This window comes from Lonchura striata, chromosome 4 (assembly GCF_050655825.1).
Source record: "Lonchura striata isolate lonStrDom1 chromosome 4, ASM5065582v1, whole genome shotgun sequence".
Lineage (NCBI taxonomy): Eukaryota > Metazoa > Chordata > Aves > Passeriformes > Estrildidae > Lonchura > Lonchura striata.
The window spans coordinates 51,753,139-51,775,146 of record NC_140706.1 but is presented as its reverse complement, the minus strand read 5'-3'; the positions used below and the strand labels follow the sequence as shown (position 1 = coordinate 51,775,146).

The 22,008-nt window shown below is 38.8% G+C and overlaps 1 protein-coding gene across 4 annotated transcripts in view; it reads left to right on the top strand.

Moving 5' to 3' along the window:
* Positions 1-22,008, top strand: part of PDLIM5 (PDZ and LIM domain 5) — a 137,278-nt gene that overhangs the window by 92,769 nt on the left and 22,501 nt on the right. For 3 of the 4 annotated variants that reach the window (XM_085579069.1, XM_077782963.2, XM_077782964.2), the window contains exon 9: positions 16,722-16,885. In XM_085579069.1, the coding sequence (XP_085435195.1) occupies positions 16,722-16,885 (164 nt within the window). Of the gene's footprint in view, positions 1-2,246; positions 2,364-5,591; positions 5,781-6,617; positions 6,701-7,484; positions 7,645-8,482; positions 8,615-16,721; positions 16,886-22,008 lie in introns of all 4 variants that reach the window. The other variant, XM_085579070.1, reaches the window with a different exon arrangement.

Here is a 22,008-nt window from a genome sequence, read left to right as displayed (position 1 = left end):
ATAATTTTATAGAGTACTTCATATTGAAGTGGGAATGTGAAGTAGTGTATTTAAATTGTTCTGCTGGGATTATTTAATTTTTTAATGTACAGAACAAAATGTGAGCATTTCAGAGACCATCAATGCAATGAAAACTGGGAAGGTTAGAAAGGTTATCACTTAGATTCTCTGTAAAGGTTTCTTTTTAAGGGCAAAATGGTTTGACCCTCAGGTATTTTTATGTTCTGGAGATGTCCCTAGGTAATGAGAATATTTTTATGTTGTTACCAAACTTACCATTATGTTTATCTAGCTTACCAGCTCTTATCCTTTAGAAGGGTGAGTTGCTGTAGTGAGAAAAAGAAGAATAAACACTCTATAAATAATCAAAATAATAGAAGCCTCTGTTCTAAGTAAACATAGTCAGAGTCTATCTTTCAAGGATATGGAAGTAGTTTGAGAGACAGCCAAATTATTTGTTTTCTATAAATTCATTGCAAAAACACCACTCGTTCCAAAAGCGTTTTATGAATGTGTGAAACTAATATTTACTGCTTGAAAGATATCATCTCTTCATCCAATATCCCCATTGCACAGAACTTAGTGGTATTAAATTTTGGACTTTTTGTTACTGTTCCCAAAAATGGACCAGTGACTCATTTGTATCTGACAAACATGCCCTGTCTCATGTCTGATTCCCAGCATACATCTGAGCTTTGAAAACATGAGTGGTTTTTTATATAAATGAATAAGCTTAAGTTGTAGAGATCTCCTAGAAATATCATTGTGACAATGAAATAGACACTTCTTTCATCAGCGATCTTCAGTAAAATATCCCAATTTAATAATATTCTGCTTTTCATGCAGGCATTGTCCAAGACAGATGTTCTGTGTGGTTTTTACTATTGTTTATTTTTAAAATATAACCCACTAGGCATTTTTCAGAGCTGGAAAGACAGATTATAGAAATAGAAAGCCCTCTCTGAAATGTGTAGATTGCAGCTTTTAAACCCGTTACTTAAAACTCAGAAAGGCAATATCTAGCCTTTGTATAAAGTTTGTGTTTTAGATTATTTCTATTTCTGCAGTACCCTATTTCTAAGGTGATTTTTTAGATGTTCACTTTTAACCATCTTCTTTTGAGCAGCCAGCTTTGGATTTAGTTATAGCCTTAAATTGTGGAGTCAATTCATTGTTCTGGATAAGGATTTTCCAGATTTGTAGTTTAGTTAATCCAGAGTGACTGGAAAATACTTGTCCTACTCTTAGTCAGTCTTGAAACAATCTGTCATAAAATCATGTATTTACTTTTTTCTCCCTCATGTCATAAATATATGTAAAGCATACCTGCAGATCTACCTGATTAATACAGGATACCTGTATTAATTTGAATAAAAAAAACATAGCTACCTCGACTTTGGCGATACCATCTGCACCAGAATTTCCATCCACAACTTTACCACTTTTGAGGTCTGCTCCCTGGTCATTCTTAAATCTGTTCAATAATTTTCAGAACTTAAGGTTCCCTACTTTAATAAGACAATTAATTCTGCATGCTAGCATAAGGAAAAAAAAAAGGCAGAAATGCCTGCCCCTGTAGCTAATTTAGTCTGCTCAAAACTTATTGTTGTGATTGCTCTCTACCTTGTAGTTTCCTTTTTTTGTGTGTATTACAGTCTGGCAGGTGCTTTTCTTCAAGTAGAGCACTTTAAGACAACATTTTCTAGATATTTTTTTTTCCTATAACAACTGAATCACAGAAAGGATATGAAAAATAGTGAGAAATATATAGCATAATGTTCACAAAACTAACCCCACCAAAAAGTTGTAGCAAAAAGGCATATAGAAAGCATATATTAAGAAGCATATCTTTGGTGTGAATCCCACTAGCACTTGTGTCACTTTCAGTATTTTCTAAAGTTGTTTTCTATCACATAATATAATCCTAAATTAATGTATTCCATCTTTGTAAATGTCCAATACTACTTGGCTTTCTGAGGTTTAAAGCAGCAGGACACTCTCAGCCTTCACTGAAAATGTGATACTTCTTAAGGGTGTTTTGCATCATTTTAACCTCTTAATTGTATTTTACTATCAGTTTCACAGTCTTTTTGGAGGTTTTTTGGTGTTTGGCTTCTTTTTTTCTTCTCAGTTTACTAACACTTTCATGCACACTGTTTCCTGTTCTGCATACTATTTTAATGTGGATTAAAAATCTCTTTCTCTGTGTGTCTTCACTTGGGTTTTTTTTTAAATTGTGAATGGAGTGAAAACAATGCTAGACCAGAACCTGCAGCTGCTCTTTTGCCGATAGCAGATTCCTGCCCTGGCAGTGTCCCCTCTCTCAGACTTTCTGAACATATTGCTGCACCAGCTCCTGCAAGGTAAATCATTCACAGGGGTTTTGATTCAGTTAACAATCTATCCTCTTCTAGCCTGGATTTGTCTGTCTTGGAGGAGAGAGGGTTGTTTGTCATTCACTTAAAATAAACTTCATTAAGCTTCTGTGACTAGGGATTTTCCTGGAAATCATAGGGAGGGAAGGAGAAAAATTAGATAAAAATGAGGAAATTCATGAACAGTCTTGTGGATACTAATTAAAACAAGATGCAATACACAGTGTGTGTATGCTGTCCACCATATAACTTGGATTAACTTTTCAGTGGTTTCAACAAGTCAAAAGTGAATGTGGATTTAGAAATATAAAAGTAATTTTCTAAAATGTGGGTTATTTAATTTGTGGTATAGTCTTCTGCTGTGATGCAATCACAGAAAACTAGGAGATTATCTGGCAAATTTCCTGTCACTGACCCTGGACAGTTTTACTGGCACTTCCCTTGGCAAATTGCTGGTGATTTGGAGGCTATCTATGAGTAGACAGCAACAGTAATTTTAGACAGAAGAGATCAACAGTATTTTGGAGGGTAATTGATTGTTACTGTTACTGAAGGTAACATTTTCTCATTATTTATTTTACATTGTGCAGGAGTTTTGATGTTCCATGTAGCAAGCGCAAAGTCATAACATGAAACAAAGCTGTTCCTGTAAAAATGAGAATTAAAAGAACAGTGCCTGGTCTTGCCAGGCCCTAGACAGACATTCATGCTTGAATAAAGTATACAAGAATACACTATTGCCTTACACCTTTCTGCAGTTGAAAAACTAATACTAAGATTTGGAATTGACCAGTTTTAAACCTTTAAAGCAGTATTCTCAACTAGCTGAGAGACCAGGAGAAATCTGATATCAAAATAATACTCTGTTTTGGTGTCTTTTGAGGACATTTTTATTGTCTGGGAGAAGCAGGTATGTTCATGGGCTAACATGAGCTTAGGCAAGATGGGATGGAGGCTGATGGGCAGGTGGATGCATTCATGGTGACATTTGGTTTGAGCCGATACAGTAAAGACATGGTTGTGATGTTTTCAGCAGCAAATTCTCTTGGATCGAAATAGATGAAAAATGCGCACAGAAGATGTATGACAATACTCCTGGTGATTTTATTTTTTAAACAGAAAACCTGGGATGAAAAAGGCAGTGAAAGAAGTACTACTTGAGTAATTTGTTTTCATGTCTACCTGAAGTAGAACTTCAGTATGATTACACTTACCTGCCCCATCCATGGATGTGTTCAAGGCCAGGTTGGCTGGAGCCCTGAGCAATGTCTAGTGAAAGCTGTCCCTGCCCACAGCAGGAGGGTTGGAAGCAAATGACCTTTAAGGACCACTGTAGCTACTGTGTTCTGAGTACCAAGGAGTCTTTAAATCCTAGCTCTGCATCTGAGTCCAGGCAAAGGAAATGTAAATCTAATCTCTCTCAGGACCTATGGCTCTGAATTTTGTTATTTGGCAGCATTAATGTAAGAAGAGAGCAGCTTTAAAATGCAAAATCTGAAAAGCAGCTATATTTATGGTGGTTCAGGATGAGAGCCAAAAATACAGAAGTAGGTGGTAAGAATTTTCTGCTCAAGAAGGGCAGGAATTGGAGTAGCTTCCTCAGAGCAGTAGAGGGAAGGTTAAGCATTGGGTGTGGGAAGGAGAGCAAATTATTTGATGCAGCTGTGTAGTCTGGATTCTCCCCTGAACTGAGTGGTCATCAATGTAGCAGCTATAGCTGATGTTTATATTTTGTTACTGAGCAGATGCTGCTGCATTTACAATGTTCTTTTGAGTGGGAAATACAGCAAATCTGATCTTCAAACCTGTTTTCTAGTAAAATGGTGCTTAATGGAAATCTACATGGAGCAATTAATGAGTTCCATTCAGGCTTTTAGTAAAGCAAAATTGGGCCATCCAAAGGTGAATAGACTCATTCTTGCTGCTGAAGCCTTGCATTTGTTGTCAAGGACTGGCATATGTCCTTATTTTCCAAATGGGCTCCATCTTTTCTTGGCTGAAGCTCTGTAAATTATACCACCTGCTACTTAACCACCAAGATGGAGAAAGCTTGCTGTGAAAAGTATCAATAATCTGGATTTGATTTCTTGATTCTTATAAGGTAGACTTCATAATGCTTTTTTTATTGTAGTTTTAGCTCTTTATTGAAAGTCTTAAATAGTTTTATGTCTGTATAACCAACTGCTGTATGTTATAGGGTATTATTACTCTATTTCATATATGCAATGTCCTCCTGTAAGTTTAACAGTAAAATATTTAAGAGCAATTACAACCTTTCCAGAAAGTTGCAAAAAGTCATCTCAAGAAGTAATCCTGGCAGCATTAGACCATGTAAACCACAGAATCTGGCACTTCCAGAGAAAGTGTATAACTTATATAAAACAGATGCGATGCCAGCAGGTCTTTAGATTGTATTTTATAGACATGCTTTTTACAGTCATGCAGGCCTACTTTTATATTTTCTTTTAATGGAATTATTCCTGATATAAATACAAAGACTTAGTAATAACTAATAATAGGTGTTAGTCCTGATTTTTGTTGCACTTATATGTGGACAGCCAGGAACATTCTCTGCAGAAATTATAGTCTAGGAGAAGAGGAGGTCTCAGACTGAGTGTACTAAAACTAAAACCAGAGTTTTTATGGTTGTTTTGGTGTGATGACAAGCAAGAGGAAGTAAAATATGGGGGAGAAATACTGCTCTCTTGTGGTGAAAGATACTTGTCCTGCTTTCTTTTATTATATAGAACTTCTGTTTGAGAACCTTTTGGAAGTCATAGGCAAGTGTGCACCTCATCTTCACTTTGATAATTCAGTTTTTAAATGCCATTAGCTGAGTAGCCTCAGTGTCTGAAGTGTCATCTTCTGACACTAGGTAGTTTCTTGTATACTGATTGTGCTCTTGTTCAAGTTTATTATCTTTTAAGTAACTACCCAAATAGTTTGGTTTTGTGGTTAGACAAGGACTCGAGCTTCAGCTGTAAAAATGCCTCCAAAAATTGTTTTCAGCATGGTGGGATTCCCAGGGCATGAGTATTTGGCTCCTACAGAAGGAGGTTAAAGAGCCCTTGTCTGTTATTCACTTTTCTTACAAAAGATGCAAGAATACCAGCTAGAAAGAGTTGTTCATTACTCTTCTGTATTTTTGATGAAGTGAGAAATTTCTTCTCTGTACATTATCTCATTATAATTACTTATGAAATTAACATCAACTAGGAAGACAACTGTGCCTGCTCCAGAAGCAGCAAGCTCTTTGCCGGAGGATGAAGCATCTCCTGTCCCCAAGACGTGTGCTGTGGCCACACAGACCACCGAGTTCCCCCTGCCTGCTGACCCAGCTGGGGGGCTGCCTTCTCCTGCCTTGCATGTGGGAACAGCCCTCGGGCTGCCTCCTGCCCTTGCCAGGTACATCAGAGCCATCTGTGTTAGAAAGGTGCAGTTGGAAACTGTAATTTTGCACACATTGAGCCACGGAGTGGTTTGGTTTGGAAGGGACCTTAAGGATCATTTAATTCAAGTGCTCCTGCCATAGGCAGGGACACCTCCCACTAGACCAGATTGCTCAGGGTCCCATCCAACCTGGTGGCAAACATTTCCAGGGTTGGGTTGTCTACAGCTTCTCTGGGCAACGTTTTCCAGTTCCTCACCATCCTCACAGTGAAGAATTCCTTCCTAATACCTTATCTCTCTCCTCTTTTGATTTAAAGCCACACAGTTTCACCTGATTTTTTTTTTATGATGATGCTATTATGCTGGAGCAGCTTAAAGATTTCCTGACCCTCATAGTGCTCTGGCAATTTATATAATAATTAGAAATTGAAGCAGCTTTTAGGCAAAAGTTCTAAAAATAATTTAAAAGTTAAAGCAGCCTTTTGATGGAGAAGGAAAAGCAGTCATGGTAGGAGATTCAGCTGTGTTTTGTTGGCAGAAGTTGGTGACATGAGAATATAGTCACCCTTGTTACAAAATGTGTGTTTTTAAATTGTCCAGTAGTCTAAAGTTTTTGGAGAAGAATACAAGCTTTAACTTGTGTAGTGATGGAACATCCAGTCTTTATCAACAGGTAAAGTGCTTCCCTCAGTAAAAAATACTACAGGATACCTGAAAAAACCATACCTGTTTTGTTTGTTTATGGATAAGGATGGATCTAGGAAAAAAAAATTAAATGAGCTTTAGTAGTACTGCCAGAGGTGAAATAAGTGTTTGGTTAATGACGCCTCTTCTCTTGCTGCTTTTGAGTAGGAATGAAGGATCTCTGCCTACTTGCAAAACAAATTCTTTCAATAAAATCTCAAACTTTCAGTCTAAATCATCTGTAAGACACAAAAGCTGAATCTTTTAGGACGCATCTACAACAGACTGTTAGGTGTAAGCAAAATGCAGTGTTTTTTCATTTAAATCTGGGAAATGGTATCTAGTTCTGTAGGTATTTAGAGTGTTTTGTCCCTCTTTGTAGTTATTTTTAAAAACACACAGCAATTTGGTGGATAATCTTGAAATACTGAAATAAGAACACAAACTACAGGTTAGAAATTGTAGGAGTTAGAAATGGTAGGAGTTATTTTGGAGTCAGTCTGGTTTTTTCACTTTTTTTTTGTCTGTTCAAATTCATTTCCACCTGTAAAATAAGTTGAGAAAATTAAAAGGGGTTTACACACTGAATTTGGTAAGGTTTGCTAAAAGTGGGCCTGTGGAAGTTATATCATTAAATATTCCAGTTTTCTAACTTTACTGTTTATTATGAAAAAGAGGACAAGATAAATGATCTTCAGGGCTAATTCTGTCTACACCATGGAGACTTACATGGATCCATGTGGAGAGTTATGGGCCCTGGTTCCGTGGGAATGACCCAGGCATGCCAGGCAGAGTCTATGATGAGGAATTTAAAGGCTGATAGATGCTAAATGCTCTCTTGATGAGGGAATAGTTTTATTTGTGGGTGAAATCAAAATTGCTGTTCTCTATATTAGTATTCAAGTCTCTCACACACTGCCTGATGTCTCTGTGAGCTGGAAACTTCCACAACTCTCCAGTGGTTAATGTGGTTTGGTGTTGTACTGTGTCTCTGTAAATTTTTCCTACTTTCTCTGTTTTCTCCTGCATTGTCTCAAAGCTTCTGCGCTGCAAAAGTAATGCTGGAAGATCCTTCGGGAAATCTGCCGATCCTTGGACCCTCTCCTCCTCCAGCTCTTTCTTCTTTTGAGCAGAGATCAAAAATTAAGAGCATGGCTGCTGCTGCAGTGTCTGCTGCTATTGCTGTCCGGGCCAGGTAGACATCAGCTTCAAAAGGAAAGTTTTATAGGTTGGTTTAAGGAGGTTCCAGTTCACACAAGAATAATTGGTCCTTGGCAGGGTTGTGAAATCAGTCGGTTCTGTCACAATAGTGGGCAAGTCATTAGAATGTGTCCATAGCTCCCATGCCCTATTTATAGCTTAGCTGCTCTGAACCTTGGTGAGTAATTCTACCATTTTGTTCCTCATGATACCTGTTTTACAGTTCAGTTAGTAAGTTAACTGTAAATAACACTTGTGTTACATGAGTGACAAAGAATAATCTGTAACTTTGAGGAACTTTTTGATTCTTGAAAACAATAGCTTGCTGAGTTCCGTCTAAATCTTTACTGCTTTGCTTTTTATAAAGGCTTGCTTAGAGCCTTTATAAAACTTTGGTAAGTTTTTCAATCATCCATTCCTATCAGTAAAATACTTTTTAATAGGTAATAATACCCATATCTTTGTATTTCTAAATTACATAGATGTTCTAAGGTGCAGATAAATTATGTGCATTAGAAAGCATACACAAAATCAGAAAAATAAAAAATATAAAAAAGTTTTCTCGTTACTTTTTATTTTACTTTATTGATGGTAAAAACACATGAGAAATATGCTTCTCACACCTTAGTGGGTTGTCTTGTGCCTCCCCTGAATTGTGCAGCCTCCACTTTGTGGGCTGCTTGTTTAGACATAATTCCTGCATCAGTTTTCCTGTGTTCAATTTCTCCAGATAGGCTTTTCATAAGGGATTTTGGGTTGTCAGTGGTCCCAGCCATCCTGAACTTTGTGTGGTCACCTCATTTGATAATGGGGTCTTTTTACACACTTGCTAGACTCTACGAACCTAGTGCCTACTGCTCACTGCTGGATGCCCTGCTCATCACGCCTGTCGCAAAGCCTCCTCTGCCGGCCACTGCACCCTCCAGGAAGTCCACAAGTGCTCTGGAGTTGCCAAAGAGCAAGAGGTATTGTCCAGGTGTAGTGTGTGGTTGGCACTTAGGACTAGCAGGGAACTGGCTACTCCTTCAAAGCACATTTCTGTTGTCTGCATGCTTGTGCCTGTCCTGGTCTTTGACATGAGGTCACCTGCTCCAAACCCTGCTGGTCTCAGCTCTTTGCACACCTGGACTAATGTGTGCACTCTGGGCCTGCTGATGGTGTTTGTGCAAGTCCACCACACTAAAGCAGAGGTTTCGTCTCCTCACTGGCTTCAAGTGTCCTCTAATATGCACGGTGGTGCTTGTGCTATGTCCTGAGCCTCTGAGGGGAGGCAGTGTCACTCTACAGAGGCAGCTGAAGAAGAAACAAGAGATCCTGGCTTGAAACTTCTCTGTGGGTGAATTATTTTCCACAGTTCCTTGAGCAACTAAGCGTCACGTTAACTTATTTTTTTGAAGCTCACTTTGAATGTATAAAATCAAATAACTGGCATGCAGGCCAGCAAGTGACTGTTTTAAAAATTATTTGCTGTCTAGGCCCTTTGTTCCAGCGCTGATTCTGTTCAGTGCACAGGACTGTTTGTTCTCCTTTCCTGACCACAGCGATGTTAACGCCTGCTTCAGCAGAAAGCTGCTTTTATGACTTCAGGAGTCTGCTTGGTTATTTTACAGGGTAGTGTGTATTAAATTGTGCTAAGGAAGAAATAATCTGTGAGTTTTATTGTACCTATTTATATTTTTACAGAGTTAGACCCTTCTAGAGATAAGGCCCTTCTAGAGATAAGTAGAGCTGAGATCCACTTGATGTAGAAACTTGTGTTGAGTAACAACTATTAGTTCTTTTTCTTCTATTTCATGGCTTCCAAGGTGACCTCAGTCTCTAGAGAAGGTTAAAGTAGCCCTAACCTCAGGAAGGGGAAATAGTAGTTTATAAGACAGAAATCACCTTTATTTGTATCAAAATTTATCATTTGTAGCATATCCACTTGAAAAAGATAAAAAAGGAACATTAACAGAATTGTGGTGATATAATACAACTTAAAATACCAATTTCATTTTTGCCACTGAATGATCTTACTAGGAAACTTTTATGTATGCATTGAAAGAGAAAACTTCTTGAGGAGTTCTGATACCTGTCTGTGCATTACAGGTAAAGCCCAAGCCATGCCATCAGCAGGACTTTATTCTTTAACTGTGGTGTTTGTTTGGTGATACTTTAGTAGAGTGAAAAAAATTCTCTTGTTTCTTTCCTTCACTCATTAATGTGCATTGTTTTTGGCAAGTGAAAGTAGATTATTACATTAATGGAAACTTTCTCCTTCCCGAATCTGTAACTGGCTTTCTGTTTGTCCACTGTTTGCTCACTGTGTTAAAGATTTCTTTTTGGAGATGCATTTAGTATTGGGATTCCCAGAGTGTCTCCATTCAGTTGCTGTCCATTACAAGTACATGGGGCTGAGTGTTGGAAAAGGCAGGAAACAACAGAGAACTGGTTTCATTCTTCCACAGCTGAAGTTCAGTTATGGAGGGGCTTAATCTGTTTTTTCTCTTCCAACTGACAGAGCTGGAGAGAGATGTGCCAGGGAGCCAGAAGGTACACTAGGAGTACAAAGATCATATAAGCCTGCCCAAAAGACTGTATCAGTATTTGATATAGTAAGATTGAGGTTGAATGGCTTGAAATAAACATCCATGGATTTTTAGGGTGTTTTAAAGGTAACCTTTAAACTTGGGAAAAGTGAATTTTCTCTTAAGTCGTTGCAATAGGCAGGATATCCCGGTTATTCAGGTTACTGCCACAAGGCTGTAGCAAAAGGTGATAAAGGAAGCAGATGATTTCCAGGCTGTTAAGGACATTCCAAACAGGATATGACCTAAAATTTGGGACACATGATTCAGCAGTATAGTTAGTCTGAGAACACTCTGCATAAAACTGCATTGTAAAAAGGATTTTTCCAGGAATAACTGGCATTGTCCTGAAGACAGCATACAACAAATTAGGGTAATGATTTGTGGTTTCCATGTTACCATCCATATCAACAGTCCTGAGCTGCTGCACTGGTAAGGAAGGAGAGGTTACTAGTAGATGGAGCCAAAGAAATTAAGCTTTGTGCTGTCTTGTCCTGTTGAATAAAGGACCACAGCCTTAGCTTTATGGCTTGAGAAACATATAGGAAAAGGAGATAAAAGAAGATAAATGTAGTGTCATTAACTACATATTGTTATTGAATTTCAGCAAAGATCAAGCAAAACTAATCAATTATGTCAGAAAAAAAATAGATTTGAGAGAAATGTACCCATTGAGTGTGAAACTAGGTATTAAAATGTCTTTGCATTACAATCTATCTGGTGACATACTGTGATATGTAAACAAATGTAATGCTTAAAAGTTGTTTTAAATGTCAGCTCACTTCATTCCACAATAAAATAGTTGATAAGAAAGGAGAGCTGAAATTTTACATCCCATAACTAAAGAGAAAACTATACAGCAGAATGCAGTAGACTAATTAGTTCAAATAGAACTAGTTCTGTTTGGCTCAACCAAGAAAGCCAAGTAAATAAACTGATTTGGATTTTTTTGGCTCTTTTATATCTTTTATAATTTTAATGAAAAGGTAATGAATCTATTTTACCAAGGTAGCTTAGGCTTCTTTGCATTATCTCTGGGGACAAACTCAGGAAGGTTATAGCTATAACAAAAGTAGGGTGTTGATTCTCTTCTGCAGTAAGGTTCCTTCAGAAGTATTTCCCTTTTATCCCTCTCATTTCACTGACTCTGCTCCAAAAAACTGGCTGTGTTAAACTGCTTTGTACTGGGTAGCTGCCAGAGTGCTTGACCTTTTTCTGACTTAGTAACTGGCCTGAAGTGGTGGTGAGCATCCACACGTTTTCTTCCCCACCAGACTCCTCTGTAATGGGCTTTTTTTGGGGTATGTAACAGCTATGCAGTCTTGCACTAAGCTTATGTGTTTCATCCTAATGGCAACAGGGATGGCCTTGAGTTTATGGGGCTTGCATGTTTTCTAACAGACAACACATATGCAGCACAGGAAATGATGTATTTAATGTCTTGCATGACCAAGAATTAGAGCTCTGCCTTAAAATTAAATCTCAAGGCAGAAACACTGGGAAATTTTGGGAAACACTAGCAAGAATGGGTGTTGACAGTCCTTTTGTTTTTGGCATGGATTTTGGTTTATCTTCCTGATACTATGCTACATTCAATTTCTTTAAAAAAATTGTAGTCTCACCTTGTGAGATGAGCACTGGTGTTAACCCTGAGAGAATACTTACTCTGAAAGGTGCTTTATTTCTGTGTATAGAGCACTGCTTACAGAGGGGTTGCATACTCCCTCCCTGTAATTTGATGCAGAAATACCTCCACCCAGATGATTTTTTCTGCTCCTTTTTTCTGTTACTTTATTTTGCTTTTATTCTTTCTAGCAAGATATTGGAGCACTGTTAGGTTAAGACAAAATGTAAACACACACCATGGGCTTGTTGTAGAGACAAGGTTAGCACTCGGTGCTTCTTGTCTTCTGTTTCTCTATTGTTATACCAGAAAACCCTTGCAAAAAGCCATCTGTATTTCCCTTTTTCACGGAGTTTTGTCATCATTCTCATACCTGCCTTTTTCTGGTTTCCTATAAATATTTTTTCAGCTATTGTGTATTTTGATACTGGATAATATATAACACATGGTTTATATGACAAACAACTGAGACCTGAGATCCAAGTCACAGCATTTCTGGCTATCTGGAGAAAGCATTTACAAACTGTCCCTTAGATACTACATTGCCTGTCCTGTCAGCAGATTTCCTCACACCACAGGGGGACTTGTGCCTTCCACAGTTGTTCTGGACAACAGAGCAAGTTAGTTTAACAAGCTACTTAAACCATCATTTATAGCCACAGAACTATTAGTAAAATACTGATGTACCAGACCAAGCTCTGGGCTCAACTGATAATTTCTACAGATGGATAACCAATATCTTGGGCTTGCATGAGGAGAAAGTCCAGCCAAATCCCTTCAACCTGTTTGGGAAAGTCCAAGTGACTTAGTCCTTGTTATCACTTTAGTGCTCTTAGAAGTTACATGACAGCAAGCTCAAATCCTTTTCAGTTATTTAGCAGGTCCTCCTTTGGCTGATAACAGCATCTCCATTATTAGCTTCTTTAAAGTTTGTGTGAAGAAATTCTGGACAGCATTATATAGGAGTTGCCATGGAAGGATGGAGGGAGGTTTAGGCATCTATAGCTCCAGACTATGTGTTTTTCTTCTCTGGTTTTGTTTTTTTTTTTTTTCTTTTTTTTTTTTTTTTTTTGGGTTTTGTTTTCTTGGGGTTTGGTTGGTTGGTTTTTTGTGGGTTTGGGGTTTTTAAGGGAGGAAGAAGCATCAAAACCTCTAAATACATTCAGAAGGATTTTCCAGTGCAAATTTCTTAAAGTTCCTCTGAAATGCATTCAGCCTAGTCTCCGAAAAACTGGTGCTTGTGCTTATATCAAGTGTGACTTGGACCCACTTCCACGCAGGAGGAGGAATTACTACTTGCTTTTTCTAGTTCTTTTTCCCCAGTTTCCACAGTGCTTTTGTTGACCAGGAGACAGAGTAAGTCTAAGGAGCCTTTTGTGAGCTCTGAATAAAGTTTGCACTGGAACCTTGTGTGTCCCCCTCAAGCCTCCTGACTGGCTCTCCAGAAATCTGTTTGTTTTCCATACACACACTTCCTTAGATAAAATAAAGCTGCACTGTGTGGTAGGAGCTGTTCTCCATGGAATTTCAGGCATGTCTGTTAACTATAAGCTAGCATATGTAAAAAATAGAGAGGTGTCTTTGGCTTGCTTCTTTGCCAGACATTTTTCTTGGGCTGTTTTTGCAATCTGTTTCCGTTGCAACACGCTTCCAGAATTATTTTGATTAATCTTCCCATAGTTTATTAATCTAACTTCTCATGGGTTTTCAGGACACAAGACTGAGTCTGACAGACTCATATTTCACCGTTCCTTGGTTCTTGCAGCGTTAAAACCCCTTGCCCAAAGCAGAGCATTCACAGCTTGCAGGAAATGTTAGCTTGCAGGGATGAGCATTGTGTTTGCATTAGTTTTTATCTTGGAAAACTTTGATTTTTGCTGTAAGTATTCATCAGGTGGAGAAGGAGGAGTTCAAGGGTTATGGAACAGAGTTAAAATGTGAATGCTAGAGGCAGAAGGTAGGTGTGTCATTAATAATATTGCAAGTGTTCTGACATGGAAATATTCTTGACCTGAAGCTGACCTATGAGTGTCAGCTTGGAAGTCTGAGAAAGTACTTACGCAGAGCTTGGTAAATACATAAGGTTTATCGTTCCTCCCCCAGCTTCCCAGTGGTGACACTGAAAAGCAGGTGGGAGCTCTCTTCCATAATATATTTATTTTCTTAAATTTTGGCATATTATTTTTTTGTCCCTTTAAATACTGTATTTTCTAGATGGTGAAACTTGGGTGATCACTGTTCAATACCCTAGTGAGTTGTGAAATAGTAGTGGGACTAATTGTGGGCATTGTGCAGTCACTTGTAGAAGATAAGTGCACTTCTGGAAAATCTATCACTGTATTTGTAAAGCTGGATAACAATAACTAGAGTTTGAGTGTTTCTCAGTGTAGAAAAATGTGAAGTAAAGTGTTGAGGAATTAACTTTGCAGCATGAATATTAAGTTCAGTGTTTAAAAGGTTGAACCTCTTAAGAGGGAGATGCTGCTGAGCATGCAGTGCATCTTTGAAAGTGAGACAAAGATGGATCTGTCTTTCTGTGCACTTCCAGCCAACTGATTGGAAGCTGTAATTCCAGAAAAATGGTGCATTATTTCATGCTGCCTGCCATAGGTAGGCAGTACGGCACAGTAGAGACTTGCCAAGCTGCAGTAGCAGCCTGCCTGTTAAATTAACAGGCTTGAGTTTCTTCAATTTTTGCTTTGAAGAATCAGACATGCAATACAATGGGTGTCCAAGATCATCAGAAATTTTGCCCTGAGGCCAGTAGCATCCTCTCTGTCTAAGTGATGGCTTCAGGCTTTTCCCTTAGGAAGCTTCTTGCTTGAGGTTCCTGGCACATAAACTTCCAGAGGTGATAAAAAACTATCAGAGGTAGCTTGTACCTGGGTTTATAATTGTCTTTTAGTTTGGGATCATTAGGATTTCACCTAATTTCTAAATGAAAGCCTTAGTGTCTCCAACATTCTGTTGCTTCAGGAACTGGCATGCCATGTCATTCATAAGCCTTAGAGTTCAACCACAAAAATGGCAATGGTAGAGCTCCCAATCAGCATTGCAATGAGCCTTGTGGCCCTCCCTCAGAGTCTGCTTCCTTGCCATCTTCTCCCTGGAGGGAACCTTTTCTGTTTGTCTGAAATCCATTTTTGCTTGTCGAGTAGCCTCTGCTGTAAAACATAGCTGCTTAGTCAGCAGGATTTTCTTATTTCTGACTGATGTTTGGTATTATTTATGACTAACATGTTCCAGACAAAGGCAGCAAAGAGGTGCTAGACTTGAAAAGTTACTTAACAAGCAGTAATGAGCCTCTTGGATGGAGAAGAAGGAAACTTTCTTTTTTTAGCACCAACAGTGTTAACAAGGAATTGTGAAAGTTGCAGTGGGACTCTGGCCTGGAATACGTTTGATGGGTTGCATGTCAAATATATTCAACAGAACAGAAGGATGGTTCTTCAATAATGAAGTTGCAGACATGCACTTTTTTCATTGTGAAAGCCAATCATAAACTACTGTGTCATTGTCAACCACTGCTGCTACTTCACATCAGAGTGTACTTGCCTCTCGTTCCTTTTTCAGTCTGCATTATTAACACTTTTATGCCCTGTATCTCCACTGCCTCAAAATCTACCTGTAATAAAGACTTGGAACATGAGTCTCAAAGGAGTCTAATGTGCATCTTCAATGTCTCCATTTGAGCTACACGAATGTCTTTAAATATCTTTTCAACATTTGAAGATAATGGAATGCAAAGTCTCACTTTGTGCTTCTCTGGGCTCGTGCCCACTGCATACAGCAAATCCACCAGTGCTGGTTCAGCACAGCCACTGCTGTTACCAAAACCCTGCAATTGCCATAGCTGTTACTCATTAAACTGAGAATTCAGATTTATTCTCCAAACTGTGAATAACTTTTTTATCCCTTACCTGGAAGAAGATTCTGAATGCATTAATTATTTACCCTGTAAATCTAGAGACAACAAAAAGAAAATCAAGGTCATGAACCTGTGTTTTGGCCTCATGGTGTGTTCAAGTTGTTGCATGTCATACGGGCAAGGCAATACTGTGCATGTGCAACATTTGTAAAGTAAAAATAGCTTGTGGATTTTTACTTTACAAACTTGGCACAATCTGTAATTCTGGGAATGACCCTGGTGAAAATACACATGGTGCACATGTGCTATAAATTTGTTTTTCTTTAATAGAGGAAAGAATACAAGGCTTCTAGTGTGTTATCGATGGGTTTCTAAATTGTGCAAAATATGTTTTGGAATGGTATTTCACATATATATGTGGCTGTATTTCACAATGTTGTTAATTTCCTGGTTTTCATGTACAATTTGTTTTGCAAATGACCTTTATTAGTAATTACTCCTCTACTTTGACTGTTTTAAATAAAAATATTTATTTTCAGCTTCCCAAAGGCAAGAGAGAAATTAAAAATTTTCTTGCTATCGGTGTAATTAGTGGCTACTTGCACTCCTTGTGGATTGTGATTGAGTTCAGTTTTCATCATGTGTGTTTTTAAAGAGCTAAAAGAGTTCTGCCAACCCTTAAAATATAAAAGCAGCTGCAAAGTACTCTAAAGAGGCAATATAAAATATTGTGCATGTTTTTTTAAGGACTAAAGAAACTTACAACTCTTTTAAAATGAAAATTTGTGAAGGGGCTTAGTTGACTATATTGACTTTTGGCAGACCTTACTCAAATGTCCAGTTCTTAGAAAGCAACTTCAGTGTGTAACTACCACAGCATTGTTGGTGATGACAGACTAGTGGGTGCTGCATTGTTGCAGTAGGGTGAGGGAATGTCACTCCACATCTCCATTTCACAAGTTCTCCTGTTCTAGCAAGAGGCATTTATTTACTTTTCTCTCATTTCTGAACAGTGATTCCCTGGAAGCTTCCCAGCCTGCTCCGGTGAGGAGCGTACCTGCCTGCCAGGACAACATGGATGTGAGACCTGCTCCTGCCAACACCACACCTGCCGCAGTCCTCAAGCCAGCAGCACCCCTGGGTTCTGCCAAGGGCTGGCAGCCTCCAAACCAAGCAGGTAACTTCCAGAGAGGCTTTTCTTCTTCACCTAAAGGCCTTTGGATGACTCAGGAAAACAAACTTCACCTTGGGTGTAAAAATGATAGGCTTCAAATGGCTGTTGGTGGGTATTGAGAACAGGCAAGTTTGCTTGGAAAAGAGAAGAAAAACCAATTTGTCCATTTTAGTAAACCAGTAGCTCTTTGTAAGTAGCCTCATAAGATGTAATTGGTCTCACAAACAAGCAAAATCAGTTGCCTCACACCTCTATTAAAAACATTTATACCAACCAATACAGTTTCATCTTGGTCCTTCCCATGATTCCCATGCTATTTCAGGTAGGAATATCAACATAGGTTGATATTATCCATACACATGTGTTTTTCAAGTGATCTTTTCAGAAGTACTAATTAACTGAAAAAAAAAAGCTGAAGCATTAGCGTGTTTATGTATTTGACATCTGTAGGTTTTATTTGAGCAGGGTGCCAGATTATTGTGTAGGTTTGAGTTACAGGATCTCTGTAAAAGTTCTTACGAGGACAATTCACAAAGCCACTACCTTTGAAAGAACTTTGGTGATTTGTAACCCTTTGAACCCACACCAGAATGTCTTATATCTGGAAAGCATTCTGTTTTCTTTATGAGCACTCCTATGTTATTAGATAATACAGATACGTTTGTATGTGTAACTGTGTACTTAGGTTGGCATAGAATTACATGCAGTAGTTACTTGGGGTAATTTTTTAAGCTGAATCAGTCTTTGGTGCTGAATTAAATTTGTGTAGTAATTTCAAAGGATCTGGGAAATCTGCATTATTAATTAAGCTGTAGCTTCAGATTTTTCTTGCTATTATGAGATGAGTGGTCTTGATGACAGGATCATTTGTGCTAAATAGCTCTATTTGTTTGGTTTTGTTGTAAGGGTTTTCCCTCTTCAGAATTATATCCAGTCCCAAAATGGAACTATAGAAACTCTGGCACAAAAATAAAGAAAAAAACTACAGTGTTAATGATGCGTGTTTTATAATGGCTTTGGCACTTCTGACTGACTGCTGTGGTTGGTAACAAGTTGGTGTATTTTGGTTGGGCTGAGCAGTTCTGCAGGAAGCCTCAAGATGGCAATGCACTGTCGTTGCTGTACTTTCCTGGCAAACAGTGAGTGCTAATGAGGGCAAGGTAAAGACTTCTTAAAATTCAGACCCGTTTAATTCTAGCATTGCTTTACTTCTCTGAGTTAGCTAGAATTAGAAGGGAAAAAAACCTCAAAATGAACAGTAGCAACAGAAGCCCCAACACTCTTTCAAGTTAGGTTTTTGGTAGCATGTGTGCTTAAGGCAAGCTTTTGTGGGCATGTCATAATCCTGCATTTTTCTAAGTGACTGGTTGTGCTTCACGTTTGATATAACTTTCTGTCTCACTAAGTGATGAATAATTATTTAACTTGCAGTGAAACCAACCATCAATTTGGAGTTTCTGTAGTACTGCGCTCATTTTTAGGTATGTTGGTAGGTGTTTCAGTACTAAATCCTACTGCGTGCTCTAGTATTAATAGGAGTCAAATGTTCTAAATAGCGTTAAGAGATTAATAAAACTACACTTGATCACTCGATGCTGTAGTGCTCTGAAAATATATACCTATGTTCTTGCATAATGTGAATTTTTTTTTTTTTTTTTTTTTTTTTTTTTACATCAGAGATACTGAGTAGGCAGGTGAGAGGGAAAGCCAGGTGGAAATTTTTGATTGTTATGTTCCAGAACAGCTCAAAGAAAGCTTAGAAAGACCATACTGGTAGAGAAGCTGGTGGAAAGAAATGGTCATGGGGAAGTCAGCTTTGTGCTGTCTTGATGAAGGGTTCTGAGATGCACTGCTTAAGTTCCAAAGAAGCAAAGCCATTACCTCTCCCCAGAAATATTGGGGTAGCCAGAAACAAAAGAGGTGTGCGAAAGAGGTATTGAAGACTCAAGTTCCCTAAAACTGGAAAGTACAGGGAAGATGTACAGGAAAGCAGCAGTGGGAATACCAACTGCCTGGGAATTAACAGGGTGGGAGGAGGTACAATATCCTAGGTGCCAGAGGAGCTCCAGTTAACATTTGCACCTTAAGAACACACAGAGTCACCCATTGCCATAGGAAGCCGGTCTGTGCTTGTCCCCTGTAGGTGGAACAGCTTTCAGACAGGTAGAACTGTTTCAATAATTGAATGTTTTGATAAAATTAGTCAGATGTTGAAGAAAAAGAAAGACTGTAAGTGTTTAAGAGAATGCTTGGACTTTAGTTCTGTTGTTTCTTTGTGGTCTGTGAGCATAAAGTTTTCCTTAAAGTAAAATTTCCAGTGCTCCACAGGCCAAACAAAATTTGGCTTCATAGGCCATAAGCATGACAAAGTTTTAGACAAAAAAATCTCCTTTGATTTCATAGCTGAAGTCTACCTTAGGAAATAATTAGAAGGAAGATACAATCTTATGTAAATGTATATCAGTATGCTATTAATAGCAGAAATATATTGGGAGCACCATTTTTTAGCTCTGAATCACTCACCCTTCTAATGAATATTGTTCATAACACCAAGTTGTTTCCAAAGCAAAACAGGCATGTCACAGGATTTTGTTTGTACCTGGGGAAGCTGTAAGATGCTGATTGATGGTGTGGCATGAAGATTACCAGTGATTTTATTAAGTTGTCTGACTTTAGAGGTCTGTCATTTGGGTAGACAGCATCTTTTCAATTATTAATCAGAATCTCTGTTGTATAGACCACCCAAAGACTACCTTTTTTTTTAATAAAAGTATTATGGCTTTTTTTTTTTTTTTTTTTTTTTTAAGCTTCAGTGTAGGGGTTTGGGGTGATTTGTTGATTATTGTTATTTTTGAGATTGTGCAGAGATGCCTGAAGGTGTCAGAAGTCTGTTGTAAATGAGATATGAGCTATTTTGTGATCTGGCCACAAGATGGTTCCTAGTTGAATGGCTGAGATGGTGAACTTGGAGATGCTTCAGGGATTGGGTTTCTCTCTACAGAAGTCAGTCATGATCTGAGTGGATCTCACAATGATCTCACCTTTGGGCCTGAATTACCCTTGTTGGCTGTGAGGGCCATTCATGGAGTACCCATGAACACTGCTATGCTAGTTGCCCACTATGCTGGTAACAGAGGTTTTATTCCTCTTTGGAACAAAATCCTAATATTACAGGCTTCCTCAGTGGTTTGCTAGAGGAAATGGGAGATGGCTGCTTCATGCTTTCTTTAAAGGCATAGGTAAGAAGCTCAATAATCTTCAATTTTTCTTCTATTGTTGAAACAAGTAAAAACACACTGTCACTGTGTGTTATGTGTGCAGACTGGAATTTATAATAGTTCTCACTTCATTTTTGCTGCACTTCATTATGAAGCTCTATTCACCTACCAGAGGCAGAAGATTTTTACAAGATTATTTTAAATTCAAAAGATGAAATAACCCAGAGAGCATCCTGGCTACATTGCAGTGAGCTATATTTGGTAACTATGACTCTACACGTGTAAAGCATTGCTCTCCCTCAAGGAACCCCAAAGCACTTTCTAGTCCTGGGCAAGGACATGGTGCATGCACAGGAATGGTTTTCACTTGCCACTGCCACGCAGCCACCTCGTGGGTGACAGATGACAGCTGCTTGTCAGTGTGCTGTGACATTCCACGGCAACTTCAAAGGAAGTGAATAGCACCGTGGCAAATTGAAGCTGCCTGGGCAATCTCAGAAGGTGTAATTGCCTGGTAAGCACAGCTACACCAACTGGAGTCAGTCCAGGAGACAAACTGTTCTCAGGGAGAGTCTAGTAGGATCTGTGATGGTCAGAAGCAGTCAGGACTTCCAGTGTTACATTTCTCACATTAAATTGCCTTCTCTTTCCTGCCATCTTTCAAACCTGTTGCTGGGGGTGAGCTGCTGATGCCTGGGGACTATAGGGGCTGTGTGCCGGGCACGGCACTGCCAGTCCCACACCCTGCCTTCCAGTACAGGAGCTGGGCAGGCAGCATCCCACTTGCTTGCTGGGGTCCTGTGGGATAGCAAGGGGCCTGTGGGGAGCTGTTACAGCTGGTGGCCAGAAAGGCTGGTTTGCTTCTTGGAAAGAAGAGTTTCATTGCAGTCGATGCCCTTTGTTCCTCCTAGGCTTTGCAGCTGTGTTAGAAGAATGGGATGTGGAAGGTTTGTGGTAGAAGTGTTCAAAGCTGGTGTTTTAAGTGACCCTTTACTCAGATGTGCCAGTTTCCTTATTCCCAGGGTCTCTCTCAGCCTGGTATCACTGGGATATATAATCCCCTTCCAGCAGAGCTGCTAGGGAATGTCAGCATATTTTGCAATATGCACAACTGTCAGTTGCCTAATCCTGAGCAAACACATATGTTAAGCACATGATCTCTTCAGCAGAGGGAACACACTTACAAACTGGCTGCAAGCACATAAAAAGTACTCCCCAGACAACTGTCTTTTAAAAATTCTGCTATATCCTTGAAGTTGTTTCTGTGTACTTGTTAGCCTTGAATTTACCTCCTCTGGAGTTATCCATAGCTTTCTTGCTGCATTTTCTTTTTTATATCCCACTCCTGCAATAATATTAAAATTTTAAAAGCAAAAGAAAATGGAAGCCTGTTCCTAGGTGTGACTTGGCATTGTGCTCTACTGGCAGTTGGAGTCTGTTTCATTCCTTGCTACTTATTCTGCTACTTATTTATGTAGAGAAAATGGGGTAAAAATTATATATCAAACTGTGGAGTTTGGCCATCAGGGCAAACGGTAAGGAGCTGTGGAGAGGGAGGGAGGCACCAAGATACCTTGTGCTATCACAAAATGCTTGCACTGCCAGTAAGTCCTTAATGGATTAAATACTATAAAGGGATGAACTGCAGCACTTTTTGTCCTTGTCACTCTTGTTTTTCTGTGTTTCATTTGTAATTGCACCACCTTTGTATCCGTTCTGTTGATCTTACAGGCTATACAGGGTAAGTTAAGTTGATAACTTTGGGAATATTTCTGCATGGAAAAAGCAACCAAGCTATTATGTCACCATCACCATGCTCATAAAGCTCTGGAATTTTGCTTTTAGGACACTCATACTAATTTGTTTCTTTTGTAGAACAGGAATTTAAAGGCAGGACTAATTACAGGA